The sequence below is a fragment of the Echiichthys vipera genome (assembly GCF_963691815.1).
Source record: "Echiichthys vipera genome assembly, chromosome: 15".
NCBI lineage: Eukaryota > Metazoa > Chordata > Actinopteri > Perciformes > Trachinidae > Echiichthys > Echiichthys vipera.
In genome coordinates this window covers 10,024,901-10,044,984 of record NC_139840.1, presented here as the reverse complement: position 1 = coordinate 10,044,984, position 20,084 = coordinate 10,024,901, and the positions used below count along the sequence as shown (strand labels likewise).

General features: G+C 41.2%; 2 protein-coding genes across 3 annotated transcripts; one reads left to right on the top strand and one right to left on the bottom strand.

Annotated features, from left to right (window-relative positions):
- Positions 1–471: 471 nt before the first annotated feature.
- Positions 472–11,268, bottom strand: nadkb (NAD kinase b). 2 transcript variants are annotated; one of them, XM_083927765.1, is made up of 12 exons: positions 11,159–11,268; positions 9,710–10,035; positions 9,516–9,599; positions 8,786–8,915; positions 7,112–7,220; positions 6,019–6,104; positions 4,840–4,942; positions 4,483–4,682; positions 2,421–2,520; positions 2,162–2,319; positions 1,385–1,467; positions 472–1,283 (listed from the first exon to the last, which is right to left on the bottom strand). In XM_083927765.1, the coding sequence occupies exons 2-12, from the start codon at positions 10,006–10,008 to the stop codon at positions 1,124–1,126; spliced, it is 1,512 nt and encodes a 503-aa protein (XP_083783891.1). In that variant the 5' UTR covers positions 10,009–10,035; positions 11,159–11,268; the 3' UTR covers positions 472–1,123. The 2 variants fall into 2 exon arrangements, with proteins under 2 accessions (XP_083783891.1, XP_083783892.1); XM_083927766.1 differs by lacking the exon at positions 11,159–11,268 and having other exon boundaries at positions 9,710–10,157.
- A 7,834-nt stretch (positions 11,269–19,102) lies between these two features.
- Positions 19,103–20,005, top strand: gpr160 (G protein-coupled receptor 160; the record flags this gene model as incomplete). Its single annotated transcript, XM_083929202.1, has 1 exon — positions 19,103–20,005. The coding sequence occupies one exon, from the start codon at positions 19,103–19,105 to the stop codon at positions 20,003–20,005; it is 903 nt and encodes a 300-aa protein (XP_083785328.1).
- Positions 20,006–20,084: the final 79 nt, after the last annotated feature.

The following is a 20,084-nucleotide window of genomic DNA, read 5'->3' as shown; positions in this document are numbered from 1 at the left end:
ATATATGTATATATATGTTTATATATACATGTGTGTATATATACATATATGTATATACATATATACATATATGTATATATATATGTATATACATATGTGGTACCTCATGAAAGTGCAAAAAGTTTTTATAGTTTCTTCGATTGTATTGTATGTATATATATATGTATATATATGTATATATATACATATATATATACATATATATGTATATATATATACATATATATATATGTATATATATACACACACACACATATATATATATACATATTTATATATATCTAAAAGACAAAGTCTACGCTGTGAGACATGCAACAGTCCCTGAATTGAGAGCAGCCATTGAACGTGGATGCACGCCAATACCAAGGGAATTGTTTCCTGATATGTGCGATTCCATTGCTGCGCGTTGTCAGTGGTGTCTGAAGCAAAACTGATGTCAGTCTGAGCACGGTGAAAAAACAATGAAATGAGGTTTGTAAATTCTATTACATTTTGAAAATTAAATGAATTTTAATAAACACCAACTTCACAATTATTTAAAGTGTGTATACATTTTTTGGGACACCCTGTATATGTATGTGTTTGTACAGAACTATGAGACAGTAGTCTTCGGCTGGCTCAGTAATAGAAATCTATATCTATATAAATATCACATAAATATGACAAATACATTTATCCTAGAATCTTGTATGTACAAATTTACATTTACAGTCCTTTTTCTTCATTTATCAGCTCCTAGTTTATAACACAGTAACTCACTTCCCGCTTCATGCCACCAACAACATAATAATCATTCACAATATTCACATTTTGTATGTAGCTGCAGATGATTTTGTTTTGTTTTTTCATTTCTAGGTGAGAAACATGCTAAATCCCAGTGAGCTAATGTACTTGAATGTCAGGAGATGTTTTCTGAAATGTAAATGCGCGTTATGCTCGTTAAACATGCTTTTCATGCGAGTAACGCAGACACGTGCTCTCCCTTCCACAGTCCTGTGTCTCTGTGATGAAAATGTTTGCGGGATCTCAGTCAGAACCAACTCTGATCCCCCCTCACGGTCGCTCACTCAGCTGCTGTGGAGAGCGTCAGCTTTAACGCAGGCCGGGAAAAGCAGACGCTGATTCAGTTTTCAGTATCTGACGAGTCGGAGACATCTGCCAGTCGCTCCTGCCTCTTGCGTACGTTCCAGTGCAAACACTGAGCAAGGCTTTCAAACCAGTCATACACCAGGTCATGGCAACAGATCGAAGGCACCGGGTAGCAGGATGTGGTAATCTTGATGCTGTTGGGAGCGGAGATCAGAAAGTGAATTATTCCTAAATTGAGGGAAAATGAATCTGTGTGTTGAAACTGCAACTGATAATGACGGTGAATGAACTTTACCAGTCTCCATGCTGGATCTCCTGTCTCTTCCTACCATCAAAGGACACCCAGGCGGTGTTCCTGGCATCAGGGGACAAGGTGATCTGATTTGGGGGAGAGGAGAACTGACCATCAGTTTCCGAGCAACAGTCATGAGTTATAACAAGGCTACGCACCAACAGACTGACAAACACACCTACCTGAGAGACTGACAGTGCTCCCTGGAGCTTTGTCTCTAGCATGGCTAAAATGTACTGTAGCTAGTTAAAATGTGCAAAATAAAAAAATGTCTGCACCTTAGTAAGGCCATTTTCCTTTCCAATAAATGTATCAGTTATTTTAAATAAAAAGTTATTTTAACAAAGAACAGTCATTTCATCTAAGTTCAGGTACAGGAAGGGACCATCAATGAGAGCGCAATTGCCTTGGTCAATTGTTTTGGTTCTGTACTTCAAAAGAAAAAACACAGATGGTGCTGTGCAGGGATCGATTGGGAAACTTCAAACCACAATCACAACTCAAAAGACAAGACTGTACACAAACAAAAATATAGACGGATGATAAATGACAGGACAAATCTGAGTAAATGAGTGGAGAAACAAATCAAGAGCAGGTGCTTCAGTACATGGTTGTGCAGTAAAACAGTCATCAGATCTCAATTAAACTGAACTATGGGTGATTTTAACCTTAGTGCTAACCAGCACCATCATCAAAACACCAAATAAGAAAGTCGATATAAGACTAAGACACTTTTTCCCTCCATTTGTCACAACTCATGTACTTCCCCTTCATTCATACCATGAGCTCCACCCCGGCAGGGACCACGATGGGCCTGAAGGAAAGCGAGTGCGGGCAGATGGGCGTGACCATGATGGCGGGCACGTTTGGGTGAATCATGGAGGCTCCCGCTGCCGCTGCGTACGCTGTGCTGCCTGTAGGTGTGGACACGATCACGCCTGGAGGACAGAGAGAAAGGTACATTTACCACATTTACCACATTAACTCAAGACAAAAGAGTTATATCACATGACAGGGGGAAATGTATGACCGCTCATACCGTCTCCCTGCACTGAGGTGATGAGACGCCCATCAAGGTACAGGTCCACATTGGACAGGTAGGAGGAAGGGCCTCTATCCACCACCACCTCATTCAACACCTGAAGACACACACAAAGACCAAACTTAAGATTGGCACTGGGAATATTAAGACTTTGTACAAGCAAAGTCAGACTCTTGACCATTTAAATGAAGCATGTCACTATAGTGCCATCTGTTGGACAAACGCCAGAAATGTTTTGATACGTGCTTCAGCTAAATGTGCAACCTGTGTGAATGAGTCAATCAAATTTTTGTTTGAGAAAGAGATTGATGGGAATTAAATGTTCAGAACAGTAGGAACAGGACTTCACTGTAAAGTGCTTTATGGCCACATGGTGTCTCTATCCAACTCTTTGGCCCATGTCCTACGTCTGCACCAAAATTAAATAAATATCTTTTACAGTACATTTTGAGATATCTAGCTCACAAACAAGCAGACAACTCTAAACACAACCTCTGCAGAGATGATCAAGCCAAAAAAGCTGAGCTGCTCATGCTGCATTGTGTGGAAAAGCTGAACAACAACACTGTAGTCTTCAATATATAATTCCTTCTCACAGACAGCAGATATGGAACCAAATGAAATCTCTGAACTCAATAAAAACAATAAAGAGGAAACTGCAAGCAGAGATAAATGCTGGTGTGCAGACAAGCAGCATAAAAATCTTGTTCCACACTTCAGTCAGAGCACTGCAGCGCTGAGCGCTGATGTCTGGCTGATGTACTGACGTCAGCTCAGCGCAGAGCAAACATTCTGCAGCAGAGGTAATGTAATGTGAGGTCAAACTCAGGTTCAGAGACCACAACGATCCGTCACTGTCTTTTATCGATGAGACGGAAAAGAGGAGAGAGAGCTGCGCTGAAAGTGTGAGAGTGTGTGTGTGTGTGTGTGTGTGTGCGTGTGTGTGTGTGTGTGTGTGTGTGTGTGTGTGTGTGTGTGTGTGTGTGTGTGTGTGTGTGTGTGTGTGTGTGTGTGTGTGTGTGTGTGTGTGTGTGTGTGTGTGTGTGTGTGTGTGTGTGTGTGTGTGTGTGTGTGTGTGTGTGTGTGTGTGTGTGTCTGCAGCAGTGAGGCATGTTATTTAGTTACAGAGTGTGTCAGACCGAGAGCGTCAGAGCTCATTAAACACGGTCTCCTTGGCAACTGGCTCAACAGAACTCCATAAACATCCTACTTTTTCTTGCTTATATCTGCGCCCAGCAGCTTTATTATGACTGTCGCCATGGCAACCCGGCTGGCTCACTGAGCTTGTACACATGTAGGAACGCACTAACACACTGAGGATGAAAAGGAAACAAGGGACGGACACGCACGCACACACGCACGCACGCACACACGCACGCACGCACACACACACACACACACGCACGCACGCGCACGGAAGGAATGAAGGAATTAATAAAGAGGACAAAATACAGTCACACACCCTTTTCAACCAAGAGCTATGGAACCAGAGGAAGTGAACAAGTGGATCGAATGAATGAATGCCACGCAGACACTCAAACCATCATGTTAATCCCAAACTTTACTACAGAAAGAAACATGTCCACAGCCAGGTACAAAAAAGGTTTTGTCTTTATAGCTAATAGGGGGGATTATACAACTCACCCGTTTTAATTAGATTAAGATTAAGTTCTGCATGATTAAGGTAATGGCCGCTTTGAGTGACAGGTGAGTGTCGTCACAGGTGGCCAGCATAGACTGTAGGCTTCATTCGGCCCGCCTCAGCTAAATCCATACTCCATCTTTCGATTTTTTGGATTAGCCAGGAGCAGGCGGCATCAGGCACTACCTAGATGGCGACGGCCGGATCCACAGTGGGGACCTTCTTTGAGCTTTATTTCCACTCTTTAGAAAGGTATGTGTGACGTCACGGAGACTATGACCATATTTCACAAAGTCTATAGTACTGCTTCAGAGGAGGGACTCTTCGGACTCATCCTTACGTTGCCAAGTGTATTTTTTATCTTAAGAAGCACTTGATCTCCGTTCAGTTATTACACCTGTGCCTCTTTGTCCTCACCTGGAGCTGCAGGGTGACCTTGCCAGCCTCCCCGTTGGTGTGTCCATGAGGAAGGACTCCGTTGTGTTCCTCTTGCTGCTGCTGCTGTTGCTGCTGCTGCTGTTGTTGCTGCTGCGGCGGCGGAAGCTGGCCTGTTCTCTGGAGCATGTCCTTCACCACCTTCACCTTAAGACGACTGCGCAGAGTGATGGCTGCATTGCCTGAGCCCCACATGTAATCATACATTCAAAAAATAAACACACTGTACTGATAAGTGTCACGAACGGAATATGATTTATCCCAAAGACGTTTTAGGAAAGAATTATTGTTTACACTCACACACATTAGACCAATATTTTATGTAAAGCTCCTCTCTACCTTCGAACACTTTGGCCACTTCAGTCTTGTATGATTCAAATTTGAAGGGCGTCAGGAAACCCAGAGAGCCGAGGTGAAACGCCATAACTGGAGGGACGCTGCCCTGCAGACACGAAAAACAGTCTGGACATAAGAATCAGTCTCTCACCCCTGTCAGACCAGCAGAATCATTTATTCAACTACGTGTAGAAAACAATACTGAGGTAATCTGTATACATTTGGTATTAAAAGATTTCACATTATATACTTTCTTCAAAATATGTGAATATGTCTTGGTATATATATAACAAATGCATCAAATGCATTCATGTAACAGTTTATTAAGAGAAATAATAAAGTAAACTAAATATTCAGGACATTTATATTTGAGCCTCTTAACACAGTGTGTACTGTATATGTGACGTTAATTTTAGTTTTTTGTGTTATTTGTTCGCCTCACAGCAAGAGGGTTTCTGGTTCGAATCCCGGCTGGGGGCCCTTATGTGTGGAGTTTGCATGTTCTCCCCGTGTCTGCGTGGGTTTTCTCCGGGTTCTCCGGCTTCCTCCCACAGTCCAAAGACATACATGTGTTAGATTAATTGGGGACTCTGAAATTGCCCGTAGGTGTGAACAGTTGTCTGTCTCTGTTTGTCTCTATGTGCCCTGTGATATACTGGCGTCCAGCGTGTACCCCATCTCTCACCCAATGTCAGCTGGAAACGGCTCCAGCCCCCCCGCGACCCCGACAGGGACAAGCGGTTGAAGATGCATGAATGAATGATCGAATGTTGTCGAACAGCCCGACTACGTGCCATAAGGTGGCAGTGTCAAAAAGCTCAATATTCAAATAAGTTTCACAGAATTTCCTGAGTTGAACAATCTTTTCTACTTTTTTCTCTGCAGTGATCAAAAAAGGATTATGATCAAGTCATTTAAAAATATTAAACAGGTGAAAGCAAAAATAATACCTTTGTAAAGTAAAGATGAAATAGAATGATACATATAGATCTATCAGTATTAGTCCCAAATGTTAAACAGGAAAAGTTATAAGAAAATGACTTTATTTCTTTACATTTAGAGGAATAAATATTAACACACAATGTTTTTTTTTACCTTTGAAGTATTTTTATGTAGTATAAAATGTTTCAGACATCTGAGTTCAGCTTGCCTGAAGTGATCAATCAATCAAAGTGTGATTACCTGGAAGAGAGAGGAGGCATAGAGCAGAGTCCCGTCTCCACCCAGACAGATGATCAGGTCTATGCAGTCAGAGATATCATCATAACCTGCAGACGGACAAAAAGACTGCTGTCACTCAGTGCGTTATACCAGGCACTAAATGAATACATTTTCATTCAAGAATGTAAGAAAAAAAAAAAGACATATTTTCTGTTTTGGAAGTCAGTCAATATATGTGGCCAGTAATGCATAATAAATTCATAGATGGTCACCTAGAGGACCCATGGCAACAGCATAAGACAATAAAAGGTCGTAGTTTCTAGAGTATTTGTGTGATCTAAACTCAATTTTGGCTGCAGAAACAGAAATGAACAAAGTACATTTACGTTAAATAATAGTAGGTATAACAGTATACTGGTACCTTTCTTCACAATTTTCTTTTTGTGAGACTTAAATACTCTTCTCCAATTCAGAGAAAGAGCCAAAATACTAGATTCATCTTGACATCTTTTGTTACTGGTTAATTGACTTAAACTTTGATTTTATACATTTACATATTTTACATCATACTATTACTACTTTTAAACTAGAACGTCAAACCAGTCAAGTTGCAGTTTATATTCAAACTGTCCAGACTTACAGAATGATGTGTATTGAAGACTTGACTGAAGACTGCAGGAATTTAATCAAAATATATTAAGTGTATTTTTTGGGTGTCACTAGCGTCACCAGATCAGCATGTGACCAACTTTCTCCCCTTCTGTTACTAGGTTTTTTTATCCTCTCCTCCTGTTATGTCCCTCTTTCCTACCCTCTTTTTGTGAAATTAGTTTCCCCTCAGGGTAAATAAAATTGTCTGGAATCTTGAGTTATGGCGCTGAATAATGGACAGAAACATTATGTCACCTTTTGGATAAAAAAATCATCACTTTATCATTTTATCCTATTAGACATTTGTGTGAAATGTCATAATTAGTGGAGGAATTCTGGAGTTATGATCTAATCAGTTCCTCCTTGAGTCCAAGAGGACATTTGTGCTTAAACTTAAAGACGTCCCCTGCGGATCCTCAGTCCGTCAAATGTTCAGCGTTAACGTCTGTGTGTGGAGTCTCACCCTCTCTGAAGGTGCACAGCTGATTGCGGATGGAGCCGAACGCCTCGTCCTTTGACAGCGTAGCATCATCTGCTACCCTGCGTTCCACGTACACCATCATCTGCTTTTCCTGATACACAGAGACATGCTTTAGTGACAGCAGCCAAAACACACACCGATACGTCTCAAAAGCAGTGAAATCAAGTTGAGCTCATGCCAAACGAGTGTGGTTTAAAACGATGCTGTCTGAACGGAATGTAAATACAGTCTTCTTACACAAAGCACAACTTGTTTTGGAAACATGTGGCCAAAAGGTGTCCCAACTCCACAAGAGCAGACTGTAACTTTCACCTACATGTCTGGTTCATTTCCTGGACTCTTTTTGTGAGACTTGATGCTCTTCAGTAGAACAAATGTTTCAGTGTACGCTCTGTTCTTCAGGAGTATGGGTTTAGTTAACTCGGAGCAGAGGACAAAAGTCTGAAATCAATTAAATTGACTAAACTTAACACAAAATGGTATTACTCTCACTCACAGCTGAATCACCAGTATTTTAATGAACACTTTCCAACATGAGTCAATAAGCTACTGTAGCTTGAAGTAGTGACAGTGTTTGCTGTGAGCCTGATGATGCCATCTGAAACTCTCACAGTAATCTTACTTTCAGTTTATCACGTCTCCTGCCAGCCCATAATCTGACACATTTTTTTAAACTAATACAGCAGAGCAGAAAATTATATTTGAGTAAAATAATTTGAAATTATTTTTAATTCCATTTTCAGGGTTCCTACACCTTTTCCAAAGTCATATTCAAGCACTTTCCAAGCATTTCAAGGTGCATTTTCATGATTTCCAAGCACCTTACAGCTGTGGAAAACTACATATTTGTATGTAGTACAAACATTATATTCAGTAGGCTGATTATTTCACTTGTACATCACATTAAATTAGATGTTATTGTGCTGTAAACAACCAAAAGTATGCTTCGAGACACCTTTCTACATGTTTGTAAATAGACTTGCCGTTAGAGCTGCAGGAAAGGCTGTTTTCAGTCTTTCAAATGTGCAGCTCCTCTTTTTCCTGTGCTATATCACACATGCCTACATGTCAACTATTTCAAGCACTTTTCAAACCTTGAAAATACCACACTAAAACCTGAGTGTTTTCAACACCTGTACGAACCCTGCATCTGAGGCCTATTTAGCAACCTGAATTGAGTTTTTTTTTTTTAGAGATGTGCAGATACCCTGAAAACACAAAGCCCCCAGCCTCTGTGTGCTTATTATGGGATTCAGGACATTTCATATTAAATGGCAAATGGACTTTTACTTATATAGCCCCTTTCTTATCTTCTGAACACTCGAGGTACGTTTACACTACTTATCATTCACCCTTTCACACAGACATTCATGCAGAGGTTACCTGCCCATCATCTAATCTAATCATTCAAACCACATTCACATGCAGATGCACAGCACGAGGAGCAACTTGGGGTTCAGTGTCTTGCAAATGCTGTGTCATTGATGTGTAAAATAACCAAAACCAAAGTGTTTTTCAAGAATCTGTTCGCTGTGTTGTTGCAGATACCAAAGTCCGCCTTGTCACTCTCACATTACACATTAACATAACTTTCATCTCATAAAACGCAAATGATAACTAACGTAGAAATCTGCGTCACATGCTGTTCTCCTGTACCTCCACTAGAAACCTGCAGAGCTCTTTGAAAGGCTCGACAAGGCTCTCGTCTCTGATTTTCCTGATGACGAGCACGTTGACAGGTGGTTTGTTCCAGGTGAGCCGCTGGCTAGCTGGGTCCTGGATGTGCCTGGGACATGGAAACACACAAACACACACACACACACACACACACACACACACACACACACGAGAGTAAACAAACACGTTTTACATGATCGGTGCCTGTCAATACCATGTTAGACGCACAAGGACAGACCAAAGAGTTGACTGTTCCATAATCAGATTGTCTAGCCAATTTAATTCAGTTTGCTGGATCCTGAAGAGTTTCAAATGAAGTCAAATGCTTTACCTCATCTTCTGAGTGAAGTAAAAGATAAATCTAGAAGCGCTGCAGTCATTCATTAACTGTTATGAAACTTTGATGTCACGTCTGTAGGAGTGAGGTCCAAACTCCAGACATCAGAGTGTAAAAAACTATTGTTTCCCTCCTCTTTACCGTTTGTCTCTCTCCTCCTTTGCGTGGCGGATCGCAGGCATTGTGCAGACAATTTTTCGTCTGTTTTCAGTTCAAGTCCAAGGAAACACTCGATACCAGCTGACAACCAGCATCAGTGGTCTGTTCTGTTGGCCGTTCCAACATCCAATCACAGCATTTTATCTTATCTCTCACAGTTACACAAGGTTTTCTGTGTAAACACTTTACACACAGTTCGACCCTCATGCTTACATGACTGAAGTTGGGTTTGGAAGAATACAGGCTTTGGGTCCGAAGTGAGTGGCTGGATACGGTCCGTGCAGAAAGTGGGCTCTCCTGTGTGGAGGGAAAAAAGAGGAGGACAGGTCAAGACTATCACCTCATGTCCTGGGCAACAGAGTCGTGGCAGTGGCATGGTGGAACAGCTGGCAACCTGCACCGCAAACCTCTTAGGAGAGCTTTCCGCTGTGTCGCTCGCTGTGCCAGAGGGCTCCAAGTGCTCGCGTTGGCCTGGCAACCTCTGCCGCTCAATCTCCCAGAGCAGCTGTTCATGACCGCCCCCCCGGCGCTGCGACCTCGTCCCCTTCCGTCGTCTCCTTGGTGACTTGGACAGGTGCTCCCGGTGCTTGGAGGGCCTGGCCGAATCAGACGGCTGACCGAGGGGCACTGAGGGTCGCGCCATGCCTCTGTCCGGCACTGCCAGGGATGATGATGAGGATGATGGACCGGTTTCGGAGTTCTCCATTTTGCAGTGATGCGACACAGAAATGATCTGTTAAAGATATTATGACAGTTTAAAGAGAAGAAACAATCCATGAGATTATTTTATGAATAATTGTAAATGATTAGTGGATTCCTAGTGGATTATAAGTGCCATGTGTGTATTATGTTATGTTATTCGATTGATTGTTTTAAGTCACTAAAATACCAAACATTGTCCGGTTTCAGCTTCTCAAATATGAGGATTTACAGAACGTCTTTATTTTATATCTTTGTAATTTGATTATTCTTGGATTTTTAACTGCTGGTCCAAGAAAACAATCACTTTAAAGACATCTCATGTGGCTCTGGACTTATTTTTTAAACAAAATGAATAAATAGTTTGAAGAAGACAGCAGCAGGATGGAAATTAAAAGAACCGTCACTTGCATCTCTAGCCTACAGTATAAAGACAAAGAAAGAAACGTTTTTAGGTGTTAATTATAAACTAACATTGTATCTCAGTGGTGTAAACACTTTAATGGCTGCTGAAGGGATTCACTGATAAATGATATGTAGAGATACAGCCTTTTCCAGTTCAAATGCATAGCTAAGTGTTTGTCCCTCCAATGTCTGGCTGTTAGTGACAAGTTGATTTTTTAATTAAGTCTGGATGTAGTGTGTGTTTGTCTCCCTTGGGTCCAATAGGATTAAAGTTGAACCTAGATAAGTAACTGTTTTAATTATCACTAACGACAAAGACGTTATATTATATTAATTTGATTATACTGTGTAAAAAAACAGTTTACTACTTCCGACTAACTACTGAAATGTGGCGGGAATAAATCAAAACGTAGACTTTAGTTAAGGTTATTCATTCATTCATTAACAGCTTAACGTTAAAACTTCCTTTTGTGTCATTTCCCTAAGAGAACTAGGTTCATGGTGTTTTTCCATGCTGACCTTGAAACTAGTTTTAGTGCTATAACCGTCTTTAAAACAACACACCACCCGTAAATAAGCAGTTACAAACAGCCGTCAGTTGTGAGTTTATCTAACGGCTCTCGGTTAACGGTTACAGCCATGGTTACCGCTGAGTGATGACAGCGGCCGTTACCTAGCAGCAATGAGCTAAACTAGCTAACCCATTCTATTCCTATGTCCGGTCACAACCTCTGAAGGAAACGAAGCCTTACTGTGTCAGAAAGAAGCAAACATGCTCATATCGCTACTACTTCATCAAGGACAAAGTGTGTTTAGACGCTATAAAAACATGTATTTAAAGACAGACAGCGCCGACAAACACTACAAGCCGCGTGACCGAAGGGGAAGTGATGTTTTCCCTGACAGACATGAGCCCAGCACTGCAGGCCCGTCTCTGCGCAGGCGCGGGCTTCACTTAAAGGTACAGCGCCATATTTGGTGTGACACACAGTAACAGTGTAAATGCAAAAATATGGAGTTTTTTCTTCTTCTCAGTGTTTTACCACTTGTTTTTTTATATATATTTTGATTGTAAACAGTGTCTTATTATAATGAAAGGTTGAATATGTAGAATGTTTTATTACAAGTTAATATCCGGATAATTGTGGCCGGTTAGCTCAGTTGGTTAGAGCGTGGTGCTAATAACGCCAAGGTCGCGGGTTCGATCCCCGTACTGGCCACTGTTTTTGGGGCGACAGTACCTCAGTCCATAGGTGACTTGGCTGGGAACCGTAGGGTCACTGGTTCAAGTCCCTGTGTGGACCATGTATGGAGTGTGGACTGGTGGCTGGAGAGGTACCAGTTCATCTCCTGGGCACTGCTGAGGTGCTGTTGAGCAAGACACGGAAGCCCCAACTGCTCGGGGTGCCGGCCACTGGCATCCCCCTAACCTTGACATCTCTTCTTAATTGCATGTATAGGTCCATGTGCATGTTTGTATTTCGGGCCTGTGTGTGTAACATGATTAATAATAAGAGTGAAAAAATTCAATTTCCCCGTTGCGGGACTAATAAAGTAATTCTTCTTCTAATAATTCAATTCAATTTTCATTTACAGTGCCTAATCATAACAAAAGTTATCTCAAGACACTTTACATATATAAAGACCACACTGTGACTTATTTATGATTTACAGAGACCCAATAATTCCCCCGTGAGCAGCAACAAGTCACACTATCCTTAATAAAAGTAGTAATAATTATTCTAGTTATTTCATACAGTAATTATCCAGAAATCGTGTGCATGCAGTGGCAATGGAAACCTCCCCTTTAACAGGCGGGAATGTCTATGAAGCTCTGAGCTCGTCTAAGCCCTATGGAGGACGGCCATCTGTCTTTGACCGGTTGGCGAGGAAGAAAAGGAGAGAGAAAGAGAGAAAAGACAGATGGACAGAGAGAGACAAAGACAGACACAAAGACAGTCCTAGAGTGGCAAGTAACCACAAAAGTAACAGTAACTATAATAACATCTATAGTAATGTGAATATGACTTATATGTTATGGCAGTCTGTAGAACAGTAGAGACAGGCCCAGCTGAGGTGATAATATAATGATATAAAGTTGAGAATATGATAATGATATGAATAATGTTGGTGAATATGATCAATGGTGAGTAGTGTGGAGATGGAGAGGCAGACAGTAGGAGAACATCCCACAGTGTGATCTTTTTATATGTAAAGTGTCTTGAGATAACCTTTGTTATGATTAGGCACTGTAAATGAAATTGAATTAAATTAAAAAAGGCTGTTATAATTGTAATTAGCTCTGTTTATTGGCTTTCGAACATATCACTGAGAAGCCACATAATGCAGACATCTCCACAACACAGAGATGGAATAATAAATAAATAAATAATCAGAAGTTGAAAGTAACAAAGTACATTTATTCAAGTACTGTATAAGTTACTGTAGGTCAACTGTACAATTTTGAGGCTACTTTTTCTTACTTCAAATACATTTAGTTTTGTAAGTGTGTACGTTTTGAATGCATTTACACTGTGTAACTACTTTTACTTAGATAAATGATCTGAGTGCTTTCTCACAGTTAAAGATAATTACAACTGCCAAAAGATTATTAATTGACAGATCTATTGATCTTAAGGATGACCTACCTGTGGTTAGCTACAATAGTGTACTTATTTGATCTCTTTTAAAGATTATATACTTTTTACAATAGCTTCACTTCTCTTATTATACCTGGTGGTTTACCTTTGATTTATTCTTTTGATGCCATTTTATGTGTACGCTGTTTTAAGTGGGGTTTTTTTAGATTATTTTTTGGCAGCTTCTGAGCCTTTTATTAGATAGGACAGACAGGAAATGGGGTGAGAGAGAGAGAGTTGGAGATGTGCAGCAAAGGGTCACAGGTCGGGTTGAGCCCGCGGTCGCTGCCTCGAGTACCTTCGGCCTCTTTACATGGGGCAACTGCTGTAACCACTGTGTGTAAGTGTTATTTATTATTATTATTTTTACCTTTATTTTTACCTTTGTAAAGTTACATTTTTATTCATTATCGTTATTGGTGGCGTACAATGCCAAATCAGGCCTGACTGCTCAGGCCCCGTTCAGACCTGACATTAACATCCGTCCAGAGTGATCCGATCACAAGTGGACAGTCTAAGTACAGGTGTGAATGCACTCAGGACGCATTGAGACATAGTGAGATCGATCAGACCACATTTGTCTGTGTTCTGAGACGGATAAGGCCTCATGAATTTAGCAGTGTGAATTCAATCTGTTCTTGTCCACACTGAAGGACTGCCCAGAGCCCTCTGGGTCGACCTACTGAACTAACGTCCTCTGCATGAGCGGAAGTACGTTCACACGCCAACGTTAACGTGCATTAAGGCAGCCAGACAAGCAAAAGGCACCAAGACAACGCAGAGATGGATGTTCGCGGCCCAATTTGTTTTTAATTTACGTGTTGGACTGTGAGCTTGATGACAATCGGGAGCCTCTACTCAATTCAACGATGTATTATATATTTAAAACAAGGACAGTGCATACTGATAAACGTTTATTTGCACATTAATTGACATACATAGATCTATGGATGTACGCAAGGTCAAAGGTCTGGATTGTCCCCAGCCCACACATACAAGATACAACTACACATCCTTTCCTTTTAAGGTAGAGATTATGAGTGCAGTTTGGTTTTTCCTTTTTTTCCCCAGTAACCGTGTTTTTAGATGTTTGGTAAATGAGGTAGAAGTTGGCAGATCCTCTTTAATAACATATAGCAACAATAATGTGTGGTTGTGATGCTATCATAAAGACAAAATCTGTCCACATACAGGCAGACTGGTGAAAATTCAAGATTCAAGATTCAAGATTCAAGAAGCTTTATTTATCCCGAGTTAAATTATTTTGCAACAGTTTCAATACAAAGGTGGGAAAGGGTCAGAGTAACAATAAGCTAACATTATCAAATCAAAATAAAGCTAACGTAAAATAACTCAAGCAATGAACTAAGTGTGACAGAGTGCAACAGACATCGTGGTTAAGCGTAGGTATATACAATATACAACAATACGCAGCGTGCAGTCTAGCAGCAGATTGAAATGAAATAAGTACAAACTAAATAAGTGAGAAGGAGCGATAAGTGTTAAAAATGTTAAAGATGTAGCAGCATTTCCTACAGAACTAAGTGACAGTATGGCACAGTGGAGTGTAGCAGCCTTTCGTACTGAAGTAAGTTACAGTAAACCACAGTGAAATGTAGCAGCATGTCCTAAAGTGCAGTAAGTGTAGCAGCAGATAGTTACAGTACCATTAATAAATAAATAAAGTGATGTAGTGGTGGTATAAAGTGACAGTGTAGTATAGCAGCATTTCTCACTTAAGTAAGTGACAGAATACTGGTGAAAATACTCAAAAATGTCTCTGTGGTATAGTTCCCGTTACAGTAGGTGTTTCCAGAACCACAATTTCACACACACAAACAGTGAAAACAATACCAGTGTCATCGCCGCAGCGGGTAATACTGTAACACATTATACAATAAATAACATGAACACATTTTAAAACTCAGCTTATTATTATGAAAATGTGATTCCAGGGCAGATACTGTTTTGGGATTGTCTGTTGCTCTGCCGAGAGATCGTTTCACATTAACCGGCTCTGGCCTGTTTGTCATGATTACCAGACAAAGACTTCAAGGTCAAAGACTACATGTCCAAAAGAGCACACTTCAGCCAGTCATGAGGAGAGGGGTGTGTGTTTGTTCATGAAACAATAAAAAACATGTTTCACCTTTGCAGGTCTTCCTCAGGGTTCAAATACACGTTGACTGAGAGGACAGATCTGACTCGTTTAGACAGGGCGGTTCAAGCATTACATAATGTTTGAACTACTGTACTCTGGGTGGCACTCAAGACAATTGAATAGGAACCATAAATTGGTTGCACTTTGCATGTCTACTGCAGGTGCTCTTTGGCACTGTAAAGTAGTTTTATGTTGGGAAATCTCTGCCGCTTCCCAGCTGCACATCATAATAAAAACCTACTCTTTGTGCATTGATTGGTTGTTTAAACACCACTCCCTGTTGTAATGTGGGTAAAGATCTGTCAAGTGAATGTGAGATTTATTGATACGCCAACTTCCTTGTCCAGAGCTGATGAACCCATTTCCCAACTTCCCTGTTTTGCAATCGTACAGTTGCAACTGAAGCGGGATATGTGATGACACGAGCAGAGACAGACATACGCCGCTGCATTTAACTTCAGATGACCGCATCCACACAGGTAACAGATCCAAAGGTAGAAATGTCTTTATGACAGAAATGTCGTTATTTTTAGTGTTTAGTGTTTTAGTTTTTAGTGTTGTGTCGCAAAATTCTCCCGTCAACCTGAAAGAAATCTATGATCCATTAGTGTACGCTGCCTTTAAAATAAGCATTTTCTGGTGCTTCTTTGCAGCCCTTAAACATATTCTTAATTTAAAAAAATCTGTATATATTCCCTGTAAATGAATAACAAAAAAGCAGCCGAGGCAGATAAAGCGTAGTGCCATGGAGCTGTAGCATCAGTCATAGGGAAGCTTCAGATAAAGAACATAGAGAATAATTAACATCCAAACTCTTGCATGTGGATTTAATTTGCGTAACATTCACAAATTCACAAAGTTTACGGGTTCACAGGTTAGAAGAGATGAATCCTCTATCAGGGCCGTCAGTTATTTAGACCCTTTTCATCCTCACATGCTTAAAAGGATTAGATTTATTGAGTCGAAACACCCACCAAAGTTAATTGATGCAGAAAGAAACGATTTAGTCCACGAGCGAGGAAAGTCAAAGGCCAATCATCTGCACCAACACTTCTGTGCACGGAATTTAAAAAGTTTTTAAAAGGTTTGTTTCTGAAGAGCCCTTCTGGTTTCTCAGTGTGTGGGCAATTTTGTAGTAAAAGACAAAAAAGTACAGACTTTTTCACCTTGGAAACAGCAAAATGTTACTTTATTACGAATGGACTTTCAACATTTTCAACTTTTAAGCCTGAGCCTACATGAACGAGAAAGACCTCAATTCAATCTACAATTCAATGGCAACTCCAGTCACGGAGGAAGACCGTGTGATGTGATCAAAAGCTCCAGAGTAACTTCTAAGTGGATTTTGGGGTGTTGTGGAAATGGATTTCCTCAATAAAAGATCAACAAACAGGATCAGCTTTTTCTCCGTGGTTTATTTTGACAAAGCATTTTCCTCTGCAGACAAATATACATTCACCCTGCCTCCTCACAAAGTTAGAGTCTTCCCAGAGTACAGCAGGAATGACACTGAGCCAAATCGAAAGCCCAGTCTTTTAAAGGAATGGACAGGACGCGCTAAGCCTCGGTTGGGTGACGTCTCTAGACCAAACAAAAACATGCCTCAGACATTACAGTTCTGAATACTCTGAACCTCTCTCATCACAAGGTCTCTAACACAGGGTACAGATGCACACATTATACCATCAAGAGTTAGTTATTGGCATTATCCATTAAGAAGGAAAAGACGGAGGAGACACTGAACTGTGTCTGACCTGACAAAACTATGATTATGAATTACAAACAGCCAAACGCCAGGACACAGTGTAAAAAAAATATCGCTCTTTACATTTTTGTTGCTTGTTTTTTAATTTTTTTTAAAATCTAACAGTTGCATCATGTCAACAAACAAGTTGACAAAAGGGTGTTTTTTAAGAAAAACAATAAATTAAATGTGTCAAAATCAATGTTGTTCCCCCTATCATTTAATAAACAGAAAATAATTAACAAGCTCTATTCTCTCTATTCGTCTCTATTAACAAGCTGGCATTTAAAGGGTTAAACTTATGAACATGAATGAATATTCGGTAGTTAAGATCCGGGACTGATGGTGGGTAAAACATTTTAACTCAGCGAGCGTAGAAAATAATAAGAATTTAGACGTTTTTGTCCTTTTTTAAGTAATGCACAGGTGTTAAAATCCAAAATGTATAACGTTTAATTATAAAACATCACCACTTCACATGTATAAAAGAGCCATCCACCCTGAAACAATATTCTGTACAAGCAGATGCAAATCATTTCAGGGTGTGAGCATGAGTTCAGTGTTTCCCAAGGTATCGCTTTCACTGTAACTGAGTAACTCTCAGTCTAGACCGGCTGGGATTATTGTTTGTGCAGACGGTGAACGTGACCGTTCTACTGGGTTTAAAGTGTTCCTTAGTGAAGCAGCACATGCCTCACTTCATCTGTTGGTTGTTTCAGCCGCCTTGACCTCAAACACTTCGATGAGATGCTCGAGTTTTCTGCTGCAGTTGTTAAGTGGAAGGAGGGAAAGAAGAAGTGCCTGGTTACTGTGTGACACTGCCTGGGAAATGTTTATAATGGAGTGAGTGGTAAAAAAAGTACTGAGATGGGTTTTTTAATTCCACTGTGAGTTGTTTTTCTTTCATTTCCATACAGTGAGAGCTGAGGAAAACTGGTACGGTTTGTCATAGAAGACGTCAATGGGATGATTTGGAAAAAGGTGACGTCATTTATCATTGGAGTCTAAATCTGATGACAGTCGGTGGGTTGTTTGGGGAGCGTACGGGGAACATAGGGATGTCCCTGGTTGCTTGCTAACGACACACTGTCAGTCAAATTTCTCTCATCTCTCATCTCTCATCTTCAGCCTCTTATCCGGGGTCGGGTCGCGGGGGCAGCAGCTTTAGCAGGGGACCCCAAACTTCCCTTTCCCGGGCCACATTAACCAGCTCTAACTGAGGGATCCCGAGGCGTTCCCAGGCCAGTGTGGAGATATAATCTCTCCACCTGGTCCTGGGTCTTCCCCGAGGCCTCCTCCCAGCTGGACGTGTCTGGAACACCTCCCTAGGGAGGCGCCCAGGGTTCATCCTTACTAGATGCTCGAACCACCTCAACTGGCTCCTTTCAACGCAAAGGAGCAGCGGCTCTACTCGGAGTTCCTCTCAGACCACGCCCAAACTTTAAAGCGGCTATAATCAATATTTGTATATTAAAGATCACATGCTCTGTCACACAGAATAAACAACAACGTCTGAACCTGTGAACCTTCTTCACGTCACTTCTTGACACCTTTTCATCGAGCCTGTCACCTCCTCTCTGTAATTCAGACTCCACCACAGACAATCTGTTCTTTTGCACATTAGTCTGGTATTTTTTGATCTTGTATATATTTCGTAAAGGTTTTTCTAATATATTGTATGTTGTCTGTATAATATTTGTTGTTTGTGTATCTGGAGTGTTGTAGCAAAAACAATTTTACCCCTGGGATTATTAAAGTATTTCTGATTCTGATAGTTAAGCAGTAAAATGACAATTCAATCTCCTCCCAGATCGGTTCAAACAACAGTGAACAAAGCACTGCAGCATTGGCGAAATACAAGGCTTGGGCCAGAAATAGTACTTTGAAAGGGCGTGACATATTTGCAGTGTCACTAACATAGCAGCTTATTTACATCTAGCCCGCAAATGTCGCCACAGACATGCAGATTGGAATACTTGGCAAAAAGGCAAATACAGGTGCTTTCATTAGTGGGTCATGTGATCAATAACAATTGTTTTTTAAGACTTAAGTGACTTAAAAGACAATTAAATAGATGAAACTCTTACAAAGTACATCTTTAAAAGGTGTTGATGTCAGTATTGTGTTTACAGCTTGTCTCTGCTGCCACACTATGATCACCTCCATCTCTTCCATCCTGCTCGGTGTGGGAGGAAAATGTCTTCTCAACTGGGCCCTGGTGTTTTTCCAGAGGAACCACATCTGCAAAAGCTTCCTGGGAGTTTTTGGCGTTTCCCTCGCTGTCGTCGACACAACCCTGACCCTCGCTGTCACCGCCCTTCACATCGGCGCTGACGGACACATCCTCCTCCTGGGTTTGACGCTGACCAGGTACCATGTATGCTTGCTGGTTCAAGTCCTTGGACAAGTCTACAGTGCTCTGCAGTGGCCTGTTGTAGTCTTAGCCGGTTTGGACAATTTCTTCGTGGTCACGCAGAGGTTGCAACCCGCCACCGCCATGGCCAGACGAACTGTCTGCTTCTTTGTGACGGGCCTCCTGTGGTACCTCACTGCTCTCTACATCTTCCTGCTGTCAGACTTCATTCCTGTCATAGATGACGTTCCGCACTACCAGATAAACCAATGCTGGGTCTTCCACACCTCTCAAATCCTGCAGGTTGCCACGTTTCTCCTCCTGACTCTGGGCTGTGCAGTGTTGCATGCTGGGTGCAGCACACAGTTATTCAAATATCTTCCTCTGAGAGACCAAATTAAAGAAAGAAGAAGAACTCACTCCAGAATGAGTGTTATTCACCAAGCCCTGCATATATTTCTGAACAAATGGGCTTTATTCCTGTTTTTTCTGGCCGTGCTCCTCCTGCTGCCCGTGGGAGTACCTGCATACCTGGGTCTGAACATCGCCTGGCTCTGCTTCGTCAACAGCCTTCTCATAGCAGTCGTTTTATGTGCAGTCTGTCCGGCCTCGCAGCTCGCGCAGGGCCTGGCAGCAGTTCCTCCTGACAGCTTTTGTGAGTGGAGATTTAAATTTAGCCTGGCTGCAGAAGACACAACATGACAAATACAAACAGGACTCCTGCTAGAAGAAGTGGAATTAGCTCTGGCGATTTGGACCCCGCAGTTTTTATCAGCATGAA

Bases quoted from the DNA above. Each gene is read 5' to 3' on its own strand.
- nadkb (XM_083927765.1), bottom strand. From the start codon at position 10,008: ATGGAGAACTCCGAAACCGGTCCATCATCCTCATCATCATCCCTGGCA. The intron at 1,468-2,161 runs GTATGAATGAAG...CCCCCAAATCAG, and splicing joins CTGCCGGGGTGGAGCTCATG to ATCACCTTGTCCCCTGATGC. The intron at 1,284-1,384 runs GTAAAGTTCATT...CGCTCCCAACAG, and splicing joins GAGATCCAGCATGGAGACTG to CATCAAGATTACCACATCCT.